The sequence below is a fragment of the Molossus molossus genome, unplaced genomic scaffold (genome assembly GCF_014108415.1).
Source record: "Molossus molossus isolate mMolMol1 unplaced genomic scaffold, mMolMol1.p scaffold_m16_p_14, whole genome shotgun sequence".
In the NCBI taxonomy this organism is placed as follows: domain Eukaryota; kingdom Metazoa; phylum Chordata; class Mammalia; order Chiroptera; family Molossidae; genus Molossus; species Molossus molossus.
This window is the reverse complement of record NW_023425349.1, coordinates 7,515,815-7,536,475: the sequence shown is the minus strand read 5'-3', so window position 1 is coordinate 7,536,475 and position 20,661 is coordinate 7,515,815. Positions and strand designations below refer to the sequence as shown.

Genomic DNA, 20,661 nt, shown 5'->3' with positions numbered 1-20,661 from the left:
CCAGGGCCCGCTCGAAACTGGACTGAAGCATAAAGATAACTGTGGGTCTGAACGCAGTGCCCCTGAGGGCTGGTGGCTCCCTGTCACTAGAGCTGCTCCAGCAGACACAGACACTGACTTACAGATGCCAGAGCCCTGCAGCGGGTTGGTCGCTGTGAAGCAGGCCGAGGCCAGATCACTGACGCCGGAGCCTCCTGGAGCCTGCACAGTGTGGTGCCCGCCCGCCATCCTAGGGACCGAGGACACCACAGAGCGGGGATGGCGCCCCCATTCAGCAAGGCCGAGACGGCAGAGTTACACTCTGTAAGACATGAAAACTACAACTTGTACCAGGACCTGCCCTGCATAAATATTCATCAAATTTGCTAATTATTAAGAGACTGAACACTTCACGAGAGACCGATTTTAAGAAATAGGAAAACCAGCCCTGAACAGTGGTTAGAGCATCAGCCCGTGAACCAAAGAATCCCAGGTTCGATTCTGGTCGTGGGCACGTACCTCGGTTGCGGTTCGTCCCTGGCCCTGGTCAGGGTCATTCGGGAGGCAACCAATCGATGTATCTCTCTCACATCAATGTTTCTCTCGCTCGCTGTCCCTCCCACTGTGTCTGAAAATGGAAAGAAAAAAAAAAGAAATAGGAAAACCAGAAAAGCTACCAATGGCCTTGTCCCAGCCCAGAGATTTTGCTGTGGCACAGGCTTTGCCAGTTTTAAATTATCCCCAGGTGATTCTAATGTTCGGACAAGTTTTCAGATCACTGGTACGCACCGTCTCAACTCTGGCTGGAAAGCTTTAGAAGGCTCGGTGCTCACCCCCCCCCCCCCCCCCCAGCAATTCAGTTACATCAGAATTTCTGGGTATGTGGCACTTGGAAATTGAATATTGTAAGTCCCCCCACACACCCCCAACTGCCCCCAGGGATGTTAATATAGACCCAGGAGAACAAGTCTATCCTGAAACTCTTCCTAATTCAGAGGCGGGAGGACCCGGACCTGGAGTCTTCTAGCCGCTGACGGCCGGCCGGGGAGGAAGGGCCCCTTCCTGCTTTTCCACAGTGTGTGGCCGCCGCGGGGGTAGAACCATCCTGGCCGAAAGGGTCCTTGTTCCTTCCGGCCTTTCCTTGGCCACTAGTTTCCTAGGGATTGTTGTTCTTTGCTTATATTTAATATTCTGATCATTCATTAGACTGTTTGTGGACATTTTCTAAGATTCCTGAAGAGCCAGGAAAATTTGGGTTAAAAATAGTGATTTGTTTTTTAATAAGGCCTGTGTTTTGTTTTTCTGAAAGCTAGGAGGAACAATTCTAAAATTTTCTCCTTTATATATATTTTTTAAATCCTCACCCTAAGACATGCTTATTGATTTGAGAGAGAGAGAGAGAGAAACATCGACGTGAGAGAGAAACGCCGATCGGTTGCCTCCCATACATGCCCCGACCGGGGCTCAAACCCTATTCCTGGGTATATGCCCCGACCTGGGATTGAACTGGCCACCTTTCAGTGTCTGGGACGACGCTCCAACCCACTGAGCCACACTGACGAGGGTTCTCTTCTTTATTATGCTTGTTACAAGAAAGATACAAAGCTCTTCCCTAAGAGGAAACGTTTTCCAGACCTTGCTGAACCGCCCGGCTCGGAGGGGCCCAGAGAGTAAGTGTGCGGGTCCCCTCGCCTGGTGAGTCAGCAGAGATGCCCACCCTGCAGGGGGGCACTGTCCAGCTGGGGAGAGAATGAGAAGGCCGCAGGCTGTTTTCACACCGCTCAGTCGGGTGGTTTCTGCGTCCTGCGGCACAGGCCGGTGCAGCCAGGCAGGAGGGGAGGCGGCTGCGTGCCTCCGGGTCTGCTCCTGGTGCTGCCGAGGGCGCGGCGCCCAGCGGGTGCCAGTGGATGGCTGGCCGAGCTTCCGCTCCCATTCCTCCTCTCGTCCTGCCGAGCCCCTGATTCCCATCTCAGGCTCCTCCCTCCCCACCTCAGGGTCTGAGTCAGGCCCAGCTCCGGAGGACATGGCGGTGGCAGCAGCAGACTGCATTCGAAAGTCACATCTTACACAGGCCTCCTGGGACCTGCCGCCCAGCTCCGGGAGCCTGCACAGGCCTCCCTCCCACAGCCAAGGTGTCCTCCGGGAGGAACTGCTCAGCCGGTGACGGGGTGGGGTCTCTGGCTTATTCTCTGGGCCCAGGTGGTTCCCAACTGGGCGCTCACCCCCGAATCACCCGGGAAGGCTGGCCGCTGTCCCACCAGGGGCTCCCTCTTTCAGCCCCAGCCCGGGCCGGGGGGCAGGGTCCAGGCTTCACTTGTTACAAGTGTGTTGTGAATGTTCACAACCACCAGATGTTACTTGCATCATTTTTTAAATGCCAATAAAAGGAACTACTTCTTTTTAAGCTAATAAAAGTTAAAAAGCCAGTGCCGGGGCCCTACGTTAGACCTACTATGTCAGGATCTCTCGAAGTGAGAACCCAGAATCTGCCTTTTTTTAAAGCTCTCGTTGACTCTCGTGTCCTCGCCTGGAGAAGACACAGTGTCGCCGAGACTGACACCCGCCAGGCCCTCGCCAGCGAGGAGGCAGACTACGTGTCGAAGCATGAAGTGGTCTCACCGAGCCAAGCGTTAGTAAAGGTCTCACAGGAGGCTACGGAGGCTCAGGAGGAAGTGGTTAGGTCCCAGCTGTGGTCTCTGTCCCTGATCCTGGCCCTGTGGCCAGAGCTGTGCCACTGTCCCCCACCACCTGCCCCACAGCCTGAATCTCTGAATACAGCCGAGCTCTCCTGCCTGTCAGCACAGTCCCCGCGTGCCCCCTGGCAGACCCACCTGCTGCCAACTGCTGCCCTGGCGTCTCCTGCCGCTGCCTTGCCACCCCAAGCACATGCACAGGCCTCACCTCTAAACCGCCAGGGTGCAGGCCGCCTCGCCCCTCCCCCCCCACCGCGGCCTGGCTGGCGCCGCGCCAGAGCACACTCTCTCACAAGTCTTCCCAGCAGTCTGGGGAAGCACTTTGACGTCCCCATTTCTGTAGAAAAGGAAACTGGGGCCCAGAAAAGAGTGGCTTGTGTACCCAAATCCAGGCAGCTGGTAGCTGTCAGGGGCAGACTTGAACTTGTCTAAGCCCGAAGGCCAGGCCCCTAAACCCAGCGTCCACCGCCAGGTCGTAAGGCATGATGGGGACATCAGGTCCTGCTACAAAGCTGGTAGCACTTGCCCCTCCCCCCAGAAGTTCACAGTCTGGCCGAGTGCATACAACATACCCACTACGGCCCGAAGCCACTGGCTGAGACAAGTGTCATCAAACTGACAAGTCCTGGGACACCTGAGGAGGAAGTGATGCTAAGTCAAAGCAATGGGGACAGTAAGGTTCCTCGTAGGGGCCCCTGAGACTCAAGGGCTGTTCCCTCATGGACGCCTGTTTCCGGGTGCTGGTTCCGTAACTAAATAATGCTGCCGGCTGACGTTCATTGACCAAGTGCCAGGCCCGTGCCAGGTGCTCCGGGAGTCTTCAGCCCTGTAGGAGTAGGTGCCCTTACTACCTCTCACTTTCAGTTGTAGACACCGGGGTTCTGAGAGGCTGAAGGACGGGCCCACATGCACACATCTGTAACGGGTCCGAGCCAGGGTTGATTTATTCACCGTGCACTAGGTGGGCGTTGCCTCTGCTCCGTGTGCCAAGCCCCGGTTTGGGTGCCGCGATGCCAGCACGACCTCCGCCTGGCGGGAGGAGAGCACCAGCAAACACGCTGACTCAGACGGCGACTCGTGCCCGTAGTACTTGCGGTGGAGCCGTGTGCTGTGTCAGTGGGGGAGTTATTTGGACCCCCACATCTTTCTGTTCCCAGAGTGGGTACTCTTGACCTCTGGGCCCCACTGTCTCCCACCCCTCTGAGGCTCCCGCGACTCCTGGTAGCGGCGTTTGCCTCATGATACCTAGTTTCACGTACTTGTGTGCTTTCTGATGGTTTTTCCCCAGGAGGTGAAACCTTGCCGGTTCATTTCTGTAGGCCTATCGGTGCCTGGAGCGTGCCGGGAATGAGGGGCAGGGTTCCGCGGAGGGACTGCCAGGGCTGAGACCAAGGCCCTGGCCCCGGGGTGGCAGTGGGGGCCTCAGGGCGGTGCCGAGACTGCTTAGAGGGGAAGGGCGGCGGGCCTGGGAGGAGTCCACGCCGGCCTGGGCAGTGCAGAGAAAGTCTGGAGAGAGATGAGCCAAGTCCAGGAGACGGCTCGAGGTCCTGCCTGGAGAGGTCAGGACAGCCTCGGGGCAGCAGGGGCACCCAAGACATCTGAGGACATTGAAGAGGCTGCTACTGGACGGGGGTGGTAGGGGAGCCCCTGAAACTTGGGGGGAAGCTCTGCTAACAGAAAGGAGGAGGTTTAGAGGGAAGCCAGTCGTGTGGAGCCTTCCCCAAGTGCTGGCAGGTGGCAGGCCCCGCACGGAAGTCGCGGCCTCGTAGTTGGAGCTCTCGTTGCAGTCCAGCGAAGCACGCGTATCGTTCACCAGGTCACAGACGTAGACCGGAGGCCGGAGGGTAGCATTTGCCGCAAACCACAGAGGCAGCGAGTGGCGTAGGCAGGATTTGAACTTGGGTCTGTCTGACCAGAGTCCGTGCTCCTACCTGCTCCCCCCGTGGCCTCTTGCTTCTTTGGACAAGGAATCTGTTGCATTGTGAGAACAAAAGACCTAGAACTATGGACTGGAGCTCTGAAGAGAATGTGGCTGCGGTTGCTGATTTAAAGATTTTAAGCACCAAGTCCAATTTGAAGCCAGTAAGGTGGGTATTTTTCCAAGTGAGGAGAGAGGCAAGAGACGGAAGAATAATCTGAAGTGGAGAGGGGACAGGAGGGAGGAGTCGTCCCGTGCCAGCCTGCGGGGAAGCGGACAGAGGCCTGGGGTCCCGGGAGAAGGGCGTCTCTGTTGAGCTCAGAGGACTTGCTCCCTGATGGGCGGGAGGCCAGACGACAAGCATTAGGAACACGAGTGAGGAACTGCAAGAAGCAGGCGATTTTCAGAGGGTTAGAGTTTGGGAGATGAGGAGGAACCAAGGGCAGCATCAGCTCGAGCACCCTCTCTCCAGCGCTTGCCCGGAGAGAGGGGTTTGCCCAGATCACAGCCTCGGTCCTCTGACACCCTTTCCATTGAGTCGCGCGGCCCCTCCAAGTGAGAGAGAGTCTGGCCGTGAAGACAGGCCGCGGCCATTTGAAGATGCAGAGACCCTGCGCGAGGCAGCAGCAGTGGGGGACAGGACAAGGACCAGGCCGGCTCCCATCTGGCTGTGCCACTTGCGAGCTGTGACTTCACCTCTCCGAGCCCCCCTTTCCTCATCTGTGTACTGGGGGTAAGAGCACTTACTTTCCAGGGTTGACGTGAGACTGACATGAATAACCCACAGGAGAAAGCTCCGGGGACTGGAGCTCATTACCTAAATGAACCGTTTACTAGAGAGCAGAGATGCCTGCTACAGAGCTTCTCAGTGGGACAGACGCTGAGCAAGTCCCGGGGAGGAAGAAGGGAGCGCCATCCTCCTTCCATACCTACCGTGTATTGCAGCCACGCCCCCTTCCCCCCTCCCCCGTGGCGCGGGGGTGCTGGGGAGGTGGAACCAGCCCCCCCCCGTGGCGTGGGGGTGCTGGAGAGGTGGAACCAGCCCCCCCCGTGGCATGGGGGTGCTGGAGAGGTGGAACCAGCCCCCCCTGTGGCGTGGGGGTGCTGGAGAGGTGGAACCAGCCCCCCCCCGTGGCGTGGGGGTGCTGGAGAGGTGGAACCAGCCCCCCCCGTGGCGTGGGGGTGCTGGAGAGGTGGAACCAGCCCCCCCCTGTGGCATGGGGGTGCTGGAGAGGTGGAACCATGGCCCCACGTGGCATGGGGGTGCTGGAGAGGTGGAACCATGGCCCCCACGTGGCATGGGGGTGCTGGAGAGGTGGAACCATGGCCCCACGTGGCATGGGGGTGCTGGAGAGGTGGAACCATGGCCCCATGTGGCATGGGGGTGCTGGAGAGGTGGAACCATGGCTCCCACATGGCATGGGGGTGCTGGAGAGGTGGAACCATGGCCCCACGTGGCATGGGGGTGCTGGAGAGGGGGAAAAGCCCGCAGCACCTGAGTTCACAGAGCCGAGGGCCCCCTCCGAGGGAGGTCTTGAAGGGCGTCAGTGTCCAGCCGGCCCACGAGCACTGCCCATTATCATTGCAGGTTCATTTTGTTGCAGCTATTGATGTTTACGAAGATGGGGAAGCCGGGCTGCTCTTATGCTACAACTGTAAGTGACCCATGTGTTTGTCTCTTGGCTGAAATCCACTGTCCTTTGCCGGTGGGGGAGGGGACGATTTAAAGGGACTTCACCTCAGATTTACCTAATGTGTGGTTCCCGCGGTCTTAACCGCACCCCAGGAAGCATCTAACAATCGCATTCCTTCCTGCATCTCCCAACACGTCCCAGACCTGCCGCCCTGTCTCCAGGAAGTGGGAGTGGCAGTTAGGGTGACAGCTTCCATTTAGGGAGCCCTGACTGCATGCGACGTGCTGTGCTCAGTCTGCTGTAGTCGTCTCTTCAATTCCCAGGTGGCTATACCTGTAGTTTGGAGAGGAGGCAGCTGAGGCCACGAGAGGTGAACTGCCTTGCTCGGGATGCTGCAGAGCAGCGGAGCCAGGGCTCACATCTGGGGCCTGGGATCGCAGGCCCAGAATTTTAACCACAGGGGCCGTTCTACTTTTGGCTCTTCCTCAGGTGCCAATGACATCAGCCTCTACCTGGTATCCGGCCTCAGCTGGGTTAGTTGGAGTCAGGTGGCAGTGTGGGTTTGCCAGACCAGAAGTGCCAAAGAGGGTCTTTCAGGGTTTTCAGCATTTCAAAAAAACATCGTTTGCCCGGCTGGCGCGGCTCAGTGGTTGAGTGTCGACCCCGCAACAAGAGGTCGCTGGATCAATTCCCGGTCAGGGCACGTGCCTGGGTTGTGGGCCCGATCCCCAGTGCGGGGCATGCAGGAGGCAGCCAGTTGATGTTTCTCTCTCTTTTTCCCTCTCCCTTCCTCTCTCTCTAAAGTCAATGAAGAAAAAAAAATTTTTTTAATCTTTTTATAGCTCAAAGTAGACACTTTCATGGATAAGACTGCCCAGTCTAACTAAAACACAGAAACACATTTTTTGCCGCCTAGAATTGAATTAATGTAGAGTGGTATTGCTGTTATATCACAAGGGGCAGATACTTTGGTTAATTAATCTTTGATGAATAAGTATGGGAAAGCCCATTATTAAGAGAGAAATTTGTTTGGAAAACATTATCTTTCAAAATTCTAGATCTATGGGAAATAAGTTGGGCAAAGGAGTCACAAGGCGGGAGCCTCTCGGCCAGCAAATCTCTCCGTTAGGCTGTTTTGACCTCAGGTCTGTCTAAACCCCGCCTTCAGACCACCAGCCTGCAACAGACCTGGGACAGAGGAGCCACCGCCGGGCAGAGGATCAGGCCCGGTGCCCCCCCCCCTGCCCCCACGCCCCCCCCACGCCAGTGCGCAGCGTCCAGGCCACCGCTGCCCTCTGTCCTTGTTTTCAGGGCTGAGGGGAGCAGGGGTCTCGTGGTTCAAGTCACTTCTCATCTCTTTAAAGTGTGATCTTTTCACTTCATTGAAAAATCTATGAGAAACATTTGTGATAGAACGTTTTTAAACAGGGATGTAGATTTTTTCCTTTTCACTTCTGAAAGGGGTGGGAGGGGTTTTCAGTGGGGCAGACATTGCAAACAGAGCTCAGGTTTGCAGATCGAGAGGACGGGTCCCAGGAGAAAGGGAGCTGGGAACCAAGAAGGCCGCCCCCTCAGTACCACGTTTGAAGCTTGATTCCCCCTAATGTTAGTGTTCCTGGGGGCCGTGTTCCTGGGGGCCGTGTTCCGGGGGCCGTGTTCCTGGGGGCCATGTTCCTGGGGGCCGTGTTCCTGGGCGGCGTTCCTGGGGCGGCGTTCCTGGGGCCGTGTTCCTGGGGCCGTGTTCCTGTGGCGGTGTTCCTATGGGGTGGTGTTCCTGGGGCCGTGTTCCTGGGGCCGTGTTCCTGCAGGACGTGTTCCTGCGGCGGTGTTCCTGTGGGCCGTGTTCCTGCGGGCCGTGTTCCTGTGGGGTGGTGTTCCTGGGGCCGTGTTCCTGGGGGCCGTGTTCCGGGGGCCATGTTCCTGGGGGCCGTGTTCCTGGGCGGCGTTCCTGGGGCGGCGTTCCTGGGGCCGTGTTCCTGGGGCCGTGTTCCTGTGGCGGTGTTCCTATGGGGTGGTGTTCCTGGGGCCGTGTTCCTGGGGACGTGTTCCTGCAGGACGTGTTCCTGCGGCGGTGTTCCTGTGGGCCGTGTTCCTGCGGCGGTGTTCCTGCGGGCCGTGTTCCTGCGGGCCGTGTTCCTGCGGGCCGTGTTCCTGTGGGGTGGTGTTCCTGGGGCCGTGTTCCTGTGGGGCCGTGTTCCTGGGGCCGTGTTCCTGCAGGACGTGTTCCTGCGGGCCGTGTTCCTGCGGGCCGTGTTCCTGTGGGGTGGTGTTCCTGGGGCCGTGTTCCTGTGGGGCCGTGTTCCTGGGGCCGTGTTCCTGCAGGACATGTTCCTGCGGGCCGTGTTCTTGTGGGGTGGTGTTCCTGGGGCCGTGTTCCTGCAGGACGAGTTCCTGGGGCTGTGTTCCTGCAGGACGTGTTCCTGGGGCGGTGTTCCTGCAGGACGAGTTCCTGGGGCCGTGTTCCTGCGGCGGTGTTCCTGGGGCCGTGTTCCTGCAGGACGAGTTCCTGGGGCCGTGTTCCTGCAGGACGAGTTCCTGGGGCGGTGTTCCTGCAGGGGGGCGGAACCAGCACTGTGCCAGGAGTGCCGTTTCCCTCGGGCTCACTCACCTCCGGCTTTCATCTCGGCACGGGATCCGGGTGTCTGTTTCCCAGTCCACCAGGCCTCCGGAGGGTAATCTCTCTGTCTTTAGACCCCACATAGGTCAAGGCCTGGGCAATCCCAGAGCTTCCCAGACCCACTTGTCTTTCCCAAACCGTGTCACTTCCTCCCATTTCTTTGGGTCAGGAATGTGGCTTGGGTTTTCTTTTTTTTCTTTTTTTTTAAACAATTATTCTTTATTGATTTTAGAGAGAGAAGAAGGGAAGGGGAGAAAGAGATAGAAACATCAATGAGAGAGAACATCAATTGGCCGCCTCCTGCATGCCCCCCATGGGGATCGGGCCCACAACCTGGGCATGTGCCCTGACCGGGAATCGAACTGGTGACCTCTTGGTGCCTGGGTCGATGCTCTCTCTCTCTAATGTCAATAAAGAAAAAAAAATTGTTTTAAAGAAAATGTGGCTGTGATCTTAGCACAGAGTAATGACTCACCTTTAATACAAATGACAATTTCAGGACAAAGGGTGGACTCTGCTGATGTCCAAAGATAACCGAACAAGGAGGACTGGAAAGGCCCACAGAGCTCCCTGATTCCCCAGGGACTGGAGGTGACCTCACCAAGTGCAGCTCCGGAAGCAGTGTCCGGAGGACAGACCTGCTTCCGGAGACTGTCGTGAGCATTGACCAGGGTGCGCGTGTGAAGCCCGGCACGTGCCGGGCGCAGCAAGATTTCAGTCTTCCTCCTTGACCCCAGACTCAGCAGAGCGTTCACTCAGAACCCAGCTGTTCACCTCTGCAGACTTTCCTACATGCAGAAAAGGACTTTTCTTCAAGAAAATGTATTTGAAATTGGAAAGAGTATCTGTCACCCTATTCTCTCCCTGCTGTTGGGGAAAGCAAAGGAGTGAAGGTCACAGAGGCTGAGCTCCTCCCTGTGCGGTGACAATTCTTAGTCCTGCCCTCACCCCTCCCTCCCCCGACCCCCTTCAGGCTGCCATTTTTTTTTGGTTAATCCTTACCTGAGATATTTTGTCTATCGCTTTTCTAGAGAGTGGAAGGGAGGGAGGGAGAAAGAGAGAAACATTGATGTGAGAGAGACACATTGATTGGTTGCCTCCCACGTGTGCCTCGACCAGGGCAGGGGATGGATTCTGCAACCCAGGGACATACCCTTGACCAGGAATCGAACCCAAGACCCTTTGGTCCTCGGGCTGACACTCTAACAACTGAGCCACACCGGCCAGGGCCAGACTGCCCTTTTCAACCATATGAATGACCTGTGTGCCCAGCACAGGTTAGGTTCTGGAGACACACAGTGGAAGGCACAGCCGTGGACGGTGTGAGCTCAGTCAGGGGAGGGCTAGGCAGGGACACAGCACACAGAGCATGAACGCGGTCTCAGCACTGGGCTTCCAGAAACCCGCTCCGCGTCCTTCCCTAAGCCATTCAGTCTGGTTTGGAGGCCCCTCTCTTGGAATGTCTGAGGTGACAGCAACATGACCAGTGTGGCCTCGGAGCGAGTGGGGGTGCGGTGGGTGAATGGCACCCACAAGAAGACCAGATCAGGCTGGCCTGGCATTGTACTCTGGCCAGCAAATGGGGGGTTTTGAGCAAAGGGGCACCATGACCGGACTCGGGGGTAGAAAGGGCACCCTGGCCACCGTGTGAAAATTGAGGGGAGCTGGCAAAGGTGGGGACAGCAGGGACCGGGCGGCCGTGCGCACCTGGTGAAAGGGGACCATGGGTCAGACCGCACGACAGCGGTGGAGGTGTATTTTAAATATGAGAACCCAGATAATTTGCTGATGAATCAAAAGTGGGGTACGAGAGGAAGAGAAACAAGATTCTGCAGTTGGGGCCCGAGCCGCCGGGAGAACGAAGAATACCATGACTGAGAAGGGGCCTAGCGGGGAGCACGCTGGGGAGGGTCTGGGTTCAGTTTGGACATGCTGGCGCCTCCTAGCTATCCTGGCGGAGACCCTCAGCCACCAGCTGGACATTCGAGTCCAGAGCCCAGGGCGGAGGGCTGCCGGAGACCTCCACTGGGTGTCATGAGCATGCAAGTGCCGTTTAGTCATGAGATAGTCATGAGAATAAAGAGGCTGTGTAAAGAGAAGTGGGAGAGAGGAGGACCCAGCGAAGACTGAGGAGTGGCCGGAAAGGAGGAAACCAGGAGCAGGCCGGTCCTGGAAGGCACTGTTTAAGGAGGGAGTGACCGGGAGCGCCGGGGTTGAGAGCAGCCTGGAGGGCAGGAGGCAGGAGGGCAGGAGGGCAGGAAGGGAGGATGGGCAGCCTGGAGGGCAGGAGGCAGGAGGGCAGGAGGGCAGGAGGCAGGAGGGCAGGAGGCAGGAGGGGAGGAGGCAGGAGGGGAGGAGGCAGGAGGGCAGGAGGCAGGAGGGCAGGAGGCAGGAGGGGAGGAGGGGAGGAGGGCAGGAAGGGAGGATGGGCAGCCTGGAGGGCAGGAGGCAGGAGGGCAGGAGGGGAGGATGGGAGCCTGGAGGGCAGGAGGCAGGAGGGCAGGAGGGCAGGTTTACAAGGGCCTAGGACCCCTCGGTATAAGCAGGAGTTTCTGAGCTGGAGCCGGAGCAGAAGCCTGACTGCACAGGACGCCAGGGAAGGGGAAGGGGAACTAGAGACAAGTCTTCCACAGAATTTCACTTCAAGGAAAAGGGAGAAAAAAGAAGGGGGTAATAGCTAGAGGAGGAAGGGAGGTCATATGCATTTTGTTTTTCTGAACAGTGACATAAACATGTAGTAAGGCTGTTGGGAAAGACACAGAGGAGGCAGGAAACTGGCAGTGCAGGAGAGAGGGCAGAATTACCAGAGCAAGTCCCGGAGGGGGGGAGGATGGGCAGCCTGGAGGGGAGGAGGGCAGGAGGGGGGGCAGCCTGGAGGGGAGGACGGCAGGAGGGGAGGAGGGGGGCAGCCTGGAGGGGAGGAGGGCAGGAGGGCAGGAGGGCCAGCGCGGAGGGGAGGACAGGCTGAGCCTCAGAGCATCCACGTCACAGGAGGAGGCAGTGGACACAGCAGGTGAGGAGCCTGTGACAGGAGATCCAGGTGGCCTTCCCGAGCCTGCCTTTCCTCAGGGAGCAAGGTCTTGAGCTGAGAGTGGGGACCTTTTCTCCCAGGGTAGCAAAACAAAGCCATACAGACTCTAGTTAGCTTTTCTTCCCTAGTAGTCCCTCTGTTGAACAGAGCTGTTTACAAAGCCTGAGGTCCCATCCAGGGGTCCCTGAGCCCAGTGGGACAGGACATCCCAGGAAGACCTGAGGGCGGGCGGGAGCTTCAGAGGGGCCGTGGGCTCTGCTGGGATGGCCGTGCTGCTGTCACCCCCGTCCTTGCCCCACATGGGCCTCGGCAGCCCCCTGCTTCCACAGCCCCTCACGCCGGACCCAGCTCTCAGCTCCAGCACCTGATTGATGGCCACGAGTTTCTTGTTAGGGTGAGGGAAGCGTACAGTCAGATTGCGATGGTGTACAACTCTGTAAATATACTAAAATTCATTGACTTGTACACGTAAAATGGATAGATTTTATGGCATACAAATAGTATCTCAATAAAGCTGTTCTTAGAAAGAATTTAAAATAAAATTGTTTGGCTAAGACATGACAGGCTGCCCAACCAGTGTGGCTCAGTGGTTGAGTGTTGTCCCATGGACTGAGAGGTCCCAGTTCGATTCCCGGTCAGGGCACATGCCCGGGTTGCAGGCTCGATCCCCAGTAGGGGGCGTGTGGGAGGCAGTCGATTGGTGTGCCCCTCTCACATCGATGTTTCTCTCTCTCTCCCTTCCTTTATCTCTAAAAGAATCAATAAAAATATATATTTTTTAAAAAGACATGACGGGCTTCTGGAATGAAAGCGGCCTCTGTTTCTCCGCGACCTTCCGCACTCTGAGTGTCTGACCCACCCGGACTGTGCAGAGCTCGGAGCAGGGTCATTGAACTCATCTGGCTTTAATCTAATGCTGGCTCGGGTGCACCAAGGGGTGCAGGCACATGGCTTCAAGTTTTCCCAATAAAATGTGGGGGGCAGTCTGTGGCTCTCACCTCTTTGTCCTGCTGCGTGGGGCTCCGTGTGTGGCCTGCCTCGAAGGAGGCCTCCCCCATCCAGGGGCTGCCATCGGGCGGACCTGTGTCCTCCCCACACAGCACGGCTGAGGCTTCGGACAAGCGACTTCACCTCTCCTCGCCTCCATGTTCTCACCTGTACAGTGAGCGGAGCACTAGCATCAGCTTCGTAAGGTTGTACAGATGACACGGGTTAGTGTTTTTAAAGCTCAGAGCCTGGCACGTGGTAAGTTCTCCCCAAGTGGCAGCTGTGGTGATTGTAGTTCTGACCCTGAGGATCTGGCCTCAGGACGGTAGTCGCACCAGCTGTTTATAAAGAACGAACAGATAGGATGCCGTTCCTGTCGCCTGTTTTTCATTTGTCTAATTACAGCGATCTAAACGTTGTCTCTAACAAAAATGAGTCGCTATTGTTTCGTTGCAGACAGTTGCATCTATAAAAAAGTTTGTCCGTTAAATGGGGGCTCTTTTTTGGTTCAACCGTCTGCGTCAGATTTCCAGTTCTGTTGGAACCAAGCTCCTTGTGCGATCGGTAAGAACCCTCCACCGCAACCCTCTCCCCTCGCCTGGTCTGAACCGGGATCCTCTGTGAGCAGCTCGCTGGCTTCCTGCTGAGCTGCCATAAATTATGTGAACATGGGTACTCGGTGTTCTTTCCTCTTTAACTGCTTCTATTGTTCCCCTTCGGGGCGTTGTCTTCCCCTGTTCCTCCCAGTTCTCAGTGCCAAGCACGAGAGCCTCGGAATCGGAAATCCCAGCTTTCCGTGTCCTTTCATTTCTGGGGCTCGCTCCCCTTTTCTGAAATCCACGAGCGAGGGCTCCAGTCCTGAAACACTGACGGACTTGGGGGAGAAGCACCCACTTTCAGTGCCGTTCCTAGTTTTGAAGCTCGGAGGTCTAGGATCAGAGCTGGGGCGCTTGGCCTGCGCTGGGGATGTCAGGACACGCATGGCGGTGCCTCGTGCATGTGGTTCGGGGTCCAAGCTGGGCACCTGCCTGTTGAGAGTCAGATCTGAACCAAGAATGTTCGAGTTAGTACTGTTTTCCTCGAAATAAAAGTATGTGCTGAGAGGTAGACTTTCCAGAGTTCCGAGGGGAGTGGAGGAGCCCGTCGCGGTGCCGGAGGACCGTCTGGCTAAGGACAGATCAGATGTGGTGGGGGAGAGGGCGGTGCGGAGATGCTGCGTTCTGTTCCGAGCCACCCCACGGAGGTCTGGGCAGAGCAGGGGCGAGGCGAGGCGAGGCGAGGGAGTGCGAGGAGTCCGCAGGGGAAGGCCCGAGGGTGGAGGAGAGCGCAGAGAGGGCCAGGCCGAAGGGGGAGAGCGGGAAGGGGCCAAAGAGGCAAAGGGGGGTCGCTGGGCAACCCAGGCAGTTGTGGTGTTTGGAAGTCACAAGGTGTCATAGAAACAATGTCAAGAAGAGGGGCCGATCTCAACAAACCCATTGAACCCAAGGGACCCGGTGAGGGACAGACACCACCCCTGCCAGATGCAGGACAGGGGGAGGCCAGAGGAGTGACCGGTGACAGGAAAGGACAAATGAGTGAGGCCAGAGAGGGGCTGTCAGCTGGGCAGAGCCGGGAAGCTGGCAGGAGACACGGGGGCAGTGCACCCGTCAGAAGCAGAAGCCTGGGGGTAAGGGGGGCTGTCAGGGTCGGGGCGCATGCCCAGAGGGAAGGAGAGAAGCAGCAGAGCAGGGGCGGGTGTGAGCCAGCAGCGCCCTCACAGCCAGGCGGGCGGGAGCCGACGCCCCTGTCCCCTTGCAGTCTGCGCTTTCCCGTACCTGCTGGCCTTCACCACCGACTCCATCGAGATCCGCCTGGTGGTGAACGGGAACCTGGTCCACACGGCAGTGGTGCCCCAGCTGCAGCTCCTGGCCTCCAGGGTGAGTAGACCCGGGCTCGTGTTTCTGTCTGAGGGGCTGTGGGAGCCCCAGCGCCAGGAGGGGTCAGGCCGCGGGGACACCCTCCCGCCCAGCTAGGATGAGCAGGGCGATGTGGCCTGTGCTGCCGGGAAGGGACATGAGCACACTGGGAGCGACTCCCAGCTGGGTTTTGTGTATGGCCGCGGGCTTCAGAACGCCCCTCCTAGTGACGCGGACGTTGTTGGGTGCTTGTGGCCGGTGGGGAGCACTCAGCTGAAGAGACAGGGGCACTGGTCACTGTCGCGCAAAGGACACTCCAAGTCCGAAAAATAGGAGTTTGAAATAGCGCTTTCTTCCTGTCCACTTTCTGTCCTCGATTTGAATTTGAATCCTGTGCACTATGGAGAACAGAGTAATCTGGGTTTAGTAACACAGAATTTGAGCAAAACCAAGGATACAGGGAGGAAGATGACTTCCCCCGTGTCATGGCACTGATCCATGATCCAGAGGATTGTTCTAGTACCTCCCCTGAGACAGACACCCCCTCCAGGTCTTCCCCAACCCTGCCAGACGACCCTGCCAGGCGGGGCTGGTCCCCTGCTGCACCCCTGGCACTTTCTCTGCCCTGACTGGCATCACATCTGGTGGTGGTGACTGCATATCTGTCTACTTGCCCCTCTACCGTGACACTTCTCTGAAGGCAGGGACCCAGCCACCAAATCACTCACGTGGCACTAGTGGTGAATGTCGAACCAGGCCTCCGGAAAGTGTGTGTGTGTCTGTGTGTGCAGATACACATATCCGTACATGAGTTAATTACATATTTTACTGATATAAAAATTAAAAGCTTACAATTTACAGATAAAATATGTACTGCTTTGTATCCTAAAGTCCACTCACTCACTCAGCCATTAGCTCTCACAAAATGCTTCTGTTAATTTTTGCTGAACTCGTATCTGTAACCAACCTATGGTTGCAGGTGAACCAGTGATCTTGCAGCCGGAGTACAGCTCAGTCCATTCATTCTTTTTCCAGCAAGTTTCTGTTCAGTCTGATACGGGAGCTACTATTAGACTGTTCCTCACCCTCACACAAGTCAGTCATTGCCCTGGCCGGTTTGGCTCAGCGGTTAGAGCGTCGGCCTGCGGTCCGGAGAGACCTGGGTTCGGTTCCCACTAAGGGCACGTACTTCGGTTGCGGTTTGTCCCCGGCCCTGGTTGGTCGTGCGGGTGGCAGCCACACGATGTGTCTCTTCACATCGATGTTTCTCTCTCTCTCTCCCTTCCTCTCTCTCCCTCCCACTCTATGTGTACAAAAAATGGAAAAATATCCTCGGGTGAGGATAAAAAATAAAATAAATAAATAAATAAATAAATAAATAAATCAAAACAAAAAACAAAACAAAACAAAAAGTCAGTCATTAAATCAAAACTTCTTTCCGTTTCAGCATTAGACTCGACACACCTTTTCATTTTAACCTTTATTCTTACCATTTTCCCCATCGCTTTAAGTCTAGACAGTCAACAAATCAAGCTTCGGTGTGTAGCTTTGCCGATTTCCGGGGTGTAACCAGTCCCACCATGATCCGGTTTGAGCTCCCGTGGGACCATGGACTCAGAGCTGGGGGGTGGCACGCAGGACCCACTATTACTCAGTGTCCCCCCCCACTCAGATACCATGGCTGTGAAAACCTCAACAGCACAGATCACAGTAAATGTAGCCAAATAATTAGGAATGGCTGAATTTTGATATTGAGTACGTTTGTTTTTGATATAATTCATCTCAGTTTAATAACGGCTGTATTGAATGGCTTGTAAAATCCCTGAAAGTTGGGGCTCCTGCCTCAGTGCCCGCTGGCTCCAGCCCTTGGGTTCACGGAACCAGCGCGTCCCGGGTGGGCAGGATCTCATGTGGACCCAGCGCACGAGCGACCCATTTGCCCCCTGTGAGCGGTCCTGACTGAGTCCCCAGGTCCTTTCCGGTTCTGAGATTCCTGTTAGGGAGGTGTGCATTGTCAAGGTTGCAGGTGTGTCAACAACGAGATGGGGGAGGGCAGGTGAACCCAGGGCAGGGGAGGGGCGGGCGGGCCTTTCCCGGGGACCCTCCCCAGGCCCCGAGCTGATCGGAGGAGCTGAGTGAGGACCCGGGCCGCTGTGTGCAGGGCTCAGAACACAGGCAGCTCTGACGTTTCTCTCTCTCTAGTCGGACATATACTTCACAGCAACTGCCGCGGAGAACGAGGTCTGGTCTGCAGGCAGCTCCAAGGGGGCCAGTGCCCACAACTCCCCTCAGACGCCCCAGGGCGGAGATGCGCCGGTGTTTCCTGCATCCCTGGGGGAAGGTGAGGTCCAGTTTTACTGTCTCATCAATAGGATGTTACTCCATTCACGGTCAGACATCAACATGGGACTACTGCCTACAAAGGGCACTGGGCCATAAGAAACGTGCCTGAATGCAGGGGTTGCATTCTTAAGAAACTCAGTGATCACCCCCCCCCCCCAAATTTTCAAAATAATTGTTTCAGCGGCGAGAAGGGAGCTGAGGCCGGAACTATTCTGACTTGTCGAGCAAAGTGACTTGTCCCTCGGGGATTAACAACAGAGTGGGTTTTGTAGCGGGAAGTATATGGTCATGAGACCCGCCTGTCGCTCAACACGCCCATTGCACACTCCACCTGGCTCCGCCCAGGGTCCCGGAGGCCTTCGTGTGGTTGCCGGTCACTCTGAGCCCAGCTTTGCCCGGCTCTCACCGCGTCAGTCCCCGTGTGGCTCCGTGAGGCCTGGGCTCCCCTGGTGGCCTTCTATGTGCTGCCAGTGGTGGGTGCATCTTACCCACTTCACCCGTGAAAACGGCGCCCTTAGAAAACACGACTGTCGGGCACCTCCCTTTATTGCTCCTAATGGGAACTTGGGGGATTCGCCTGCAGCATGAAGACTTCCTTCCTGCCCGCTGTTGAGGAACAAGAAATCATCCTCTTGTCAATAACATGAACTTTTCTTAAAGTCCTGACGTTCGTTTCTAAATCACTTCTCAGGTGAAATTCAATCCAAAAATCTGTACAAGATCCCACTGAGGAACCTTGTGGGCAGAAGCATCGAGCGGCCTCTGAAATCGCCCTTGGTCTCCAAGGTCATCACCCCGCCCACCTCCATCGGGGTGGGCATCGCCGCCATCCCCGTCACCCACTCCTTGTCCCTGTCCCGGATGGAGATTAAAGAAATAGCAAGCAGGACACGCAGGGAGCTGCTAGGTAATGGCTCTCGATTTGTTTGTTTTCCGTTTGTAAATATACCGGCGGTTTGTATCTTTGGACAGTCATTGTCCTCCAAAACAATGAGTTAAAAAGAAACTTTCCCTTCAGTAAGGGTTTATAAATAATACAGTGCACCGACACCAAGGAATGCTACCCGGTTCCCCCCAACAGCGATGTCTCAGTCTACGTTCATTGGTGTGGAAAGCTGCCCAAACCATGGCCAAGGGGGTGGGGGGCACTTTGTAAATAGTATGTCTAGTCTGATACAATTTTTAAAAATATAAGTATCATCCTGGCTGGTTTGGCTCAGCGGTTCGAGCGTCCACCTGTGGACCAAAGAGTCGTGGGTTCGATTCCAGTCAAGGGCTTGTACCTTGCTTGCGGTTTGGCCCCCGGCCCTGGTTGGGGTCATGCAGAAGGCAACCAGTTGATGTGTCCCTCTCACATCGATGTTTCTCTCTCTCTCCTCCTCTCCCCCTCCTCCTTCCCCCCTCCCACTCTATCTGAAGATAAATGGGAAAAAAAATATCCTGGGCTGAGGATTTAAAATGTGTGTGTGTGTGTGTGTGTGTGTGTGTGTGTGTGTGTGTGTGATTTCCTAGAAAAGTGCCTAGGAGGACTTCTATCCTACAGTTCTGAGATGCAGTTTTATACTTGTATATCCAAAAGGTTAAATTTCCTGTGTGTGTCTGTATTTGCGGTGCGGTTCCGTTATTACTTCTCGAAGGCCCTGGACCGTGGGGGTGGGTCTGTGGGGATGGCACACGTGCAAGGCACTGGTGATGCCCTCTCTAGGCTGCCGACGGGCGACAGTACCAGAGAAACATAAAGCGCAAGATAACTGGGAAAGGCTAGCCTGTTACAAAGCTTTTTGTTCAGAATGGAGAAAACATGAGGGAAAATGATACGTTAGGCCAGAAAGAACTTGAATTGGGACCTGCGTGCCCTAAAACTGCAAGAACAGTGGTCTCAGCACACGCCCACCCCACAGTCCCGTTTCGTGGACAACAGGAGGGGAGTCGGGCACCGGAGACACGGGCTCTGGCCCTGGCCAAGTCGGTTGGTTTCAGAAGCTGGCACTTTCCACTGTGCTTTCCAGACCTGCGCGTTGCTATTTGCAACCCACCGTTTCTTTTTTTTTTTTATCCTCACCCGAGGACATTTTTCCATTTTTTGTTCAGGTAGAGTGGGAGGGAGAGAGAGGAACAGAGAGAGAGAGAAACATCGATGTGAAAGGGACACATCGAGTGGCTGCCACCCGCACGACCAACCAGGGCCGGGGACAAACTGCAACCGAGGTACGTGCCCTTAGCGGGAACCGAACCCGGGTCTCTCCAGACCGCAGGCCAACGCTCTAACCGCTGAGCCAAACCGGCCAGGGTGACCCACCATTTCTTATGTAAGTTTGATCTCCAGCCAGTTTTACGAGCCCCTGTGCTTTTCCAAAACGGAACCGAACTGGGTTGGAGAACTACCGTTGCCAGGGGTAGGCTTTTCTTTCTGCTCAACTCTTCTGAGTCTCTCGATTTGAGTGTTTAAATTTTTGGCAATACACATATTCTTTATCATCGGGGGAAGAGGGGACGACCTTCCACCAACAAGAAAACCAAGGACATATGTTTTAAAATACATACTGTATCTTCTTTCTTCCTGACTCTGTCCCCACAACACACCAATTCCCAGCCGAGAACAAGGGGATTGCGTCCCTGGCAGCCCCGTGGGGAGCACCTTCTGACCTGTGCTTCTCCCTGCCATCCAGGTCTCTCCGATGACGGGGGGCCCAGGTCAGAAGCAGCATCAAAGCCTAAATCAAAGGCCCGGAAGCGGTTTGAAGAAAGCCATGGAGGTCCCACGCCAGGGACAGTGAGGTCAACGAGCAGCGACAGGTAAAGGAAGCAGCAGCCCCAGCAGCCCTGCTCAGGTGGTGGCCCTTCGAGTCACAGCACTGGCACCAGGCCCATCCGCTGTCGGGGACGCCATGGGCCGGCCCCAGCGCCTCCAGGAGGCTGCCCAGAGAGCAGCGGGAGGCCCGACGGATGGGCGGCCTCACCAGCACTCCAACAAATGCTCATCAGAGGACAGGAAGACACGTTTATATTTTTTGCTCATCATATGTATTGACAGAGATTTTGTTTTAAAAGATGCTCAGTGAGAGCGACAGGAGAGGCGTGTCCGCCATACTCCGCGGAAGGGAACTGCCACAGCCCCACTGGGTGGCAGTTCAGCATCCCTTGCCAGTGAACGCCTGAATCCCACTGGCGTGTCCCCTGGCAGCCTCTGGTCCCTCAGGCGGCATCTTCTGTGCTCCGTTCATTCATCCAGCACGCACCCCTGGAGCGCCTGGCGCTGAGCTGGGTGCTGGGGACACGGAGAGGGCTGACGGGCTTCACAGGCCTGTGGGGAGGGCCTACAAGGACATTGTAGGAAGTGCAGCGTTCCAGGGGGCCGGCGATGCAGAGGAAAGTGGGGTGCGATCCACCCCATACCTGAGGCAGGGGCATCTAACACCTCAGGCACAGCGGAGCCAAGTCTCATAAATAAGGAAGCAGTAGCCAGGCCAGAGGGGGAGCATCTGCTCGGGCTTTAATCCACAAATTTCTGTCGAGCCCGACTATGTGACCAGGCCCCTGCCCGCTCGGAGAAACAAACCATAA

General features: G+C 56.4%; 1 protein-coding gene across 2 annotated transcripts in view; it reads left to right on the top strand.

The window, feature by feature from the left end:
• Positions 1 to 20,661, top strand: part of GARNL3 (GTPase activating Rap/RanGAP domain like 3) — a 140,580-nt gene that overhangs the window by 118,783 nt on the left and 1,136 nt on the right. For both annotated transcript variants that reach the window (XM_036260802.1, XM_036260803.1), the window contains 6 exons: positions 6,179 to 6,245; positions 13,316 to 13,423; positions 14,657 to 14,775; positions 16,957 to 17,095; positions 17,789 to 18,004; positions 19,767 to 19,893. In XM_036260802.1, the coding sequence (XP_036116695.1) occupies positions 6,179 to 6,245; positions 13,316 to 13,423; positions 14,657 to 14,775; positions 16,957 to 17,095; positions 17,789 to 18,004; positions 19,767 to 19,893 (776 nt within the window). The remainder of the gene's footprint in view (positions 1 to 6,178; positions 6,246 to 13,315; positions 13,424 to 14,656; positions 14,776 to 16,956; positions 17,096 to 17,788; positions 18,005 to 19,766; positions 19,894 to 20,661) is intronic.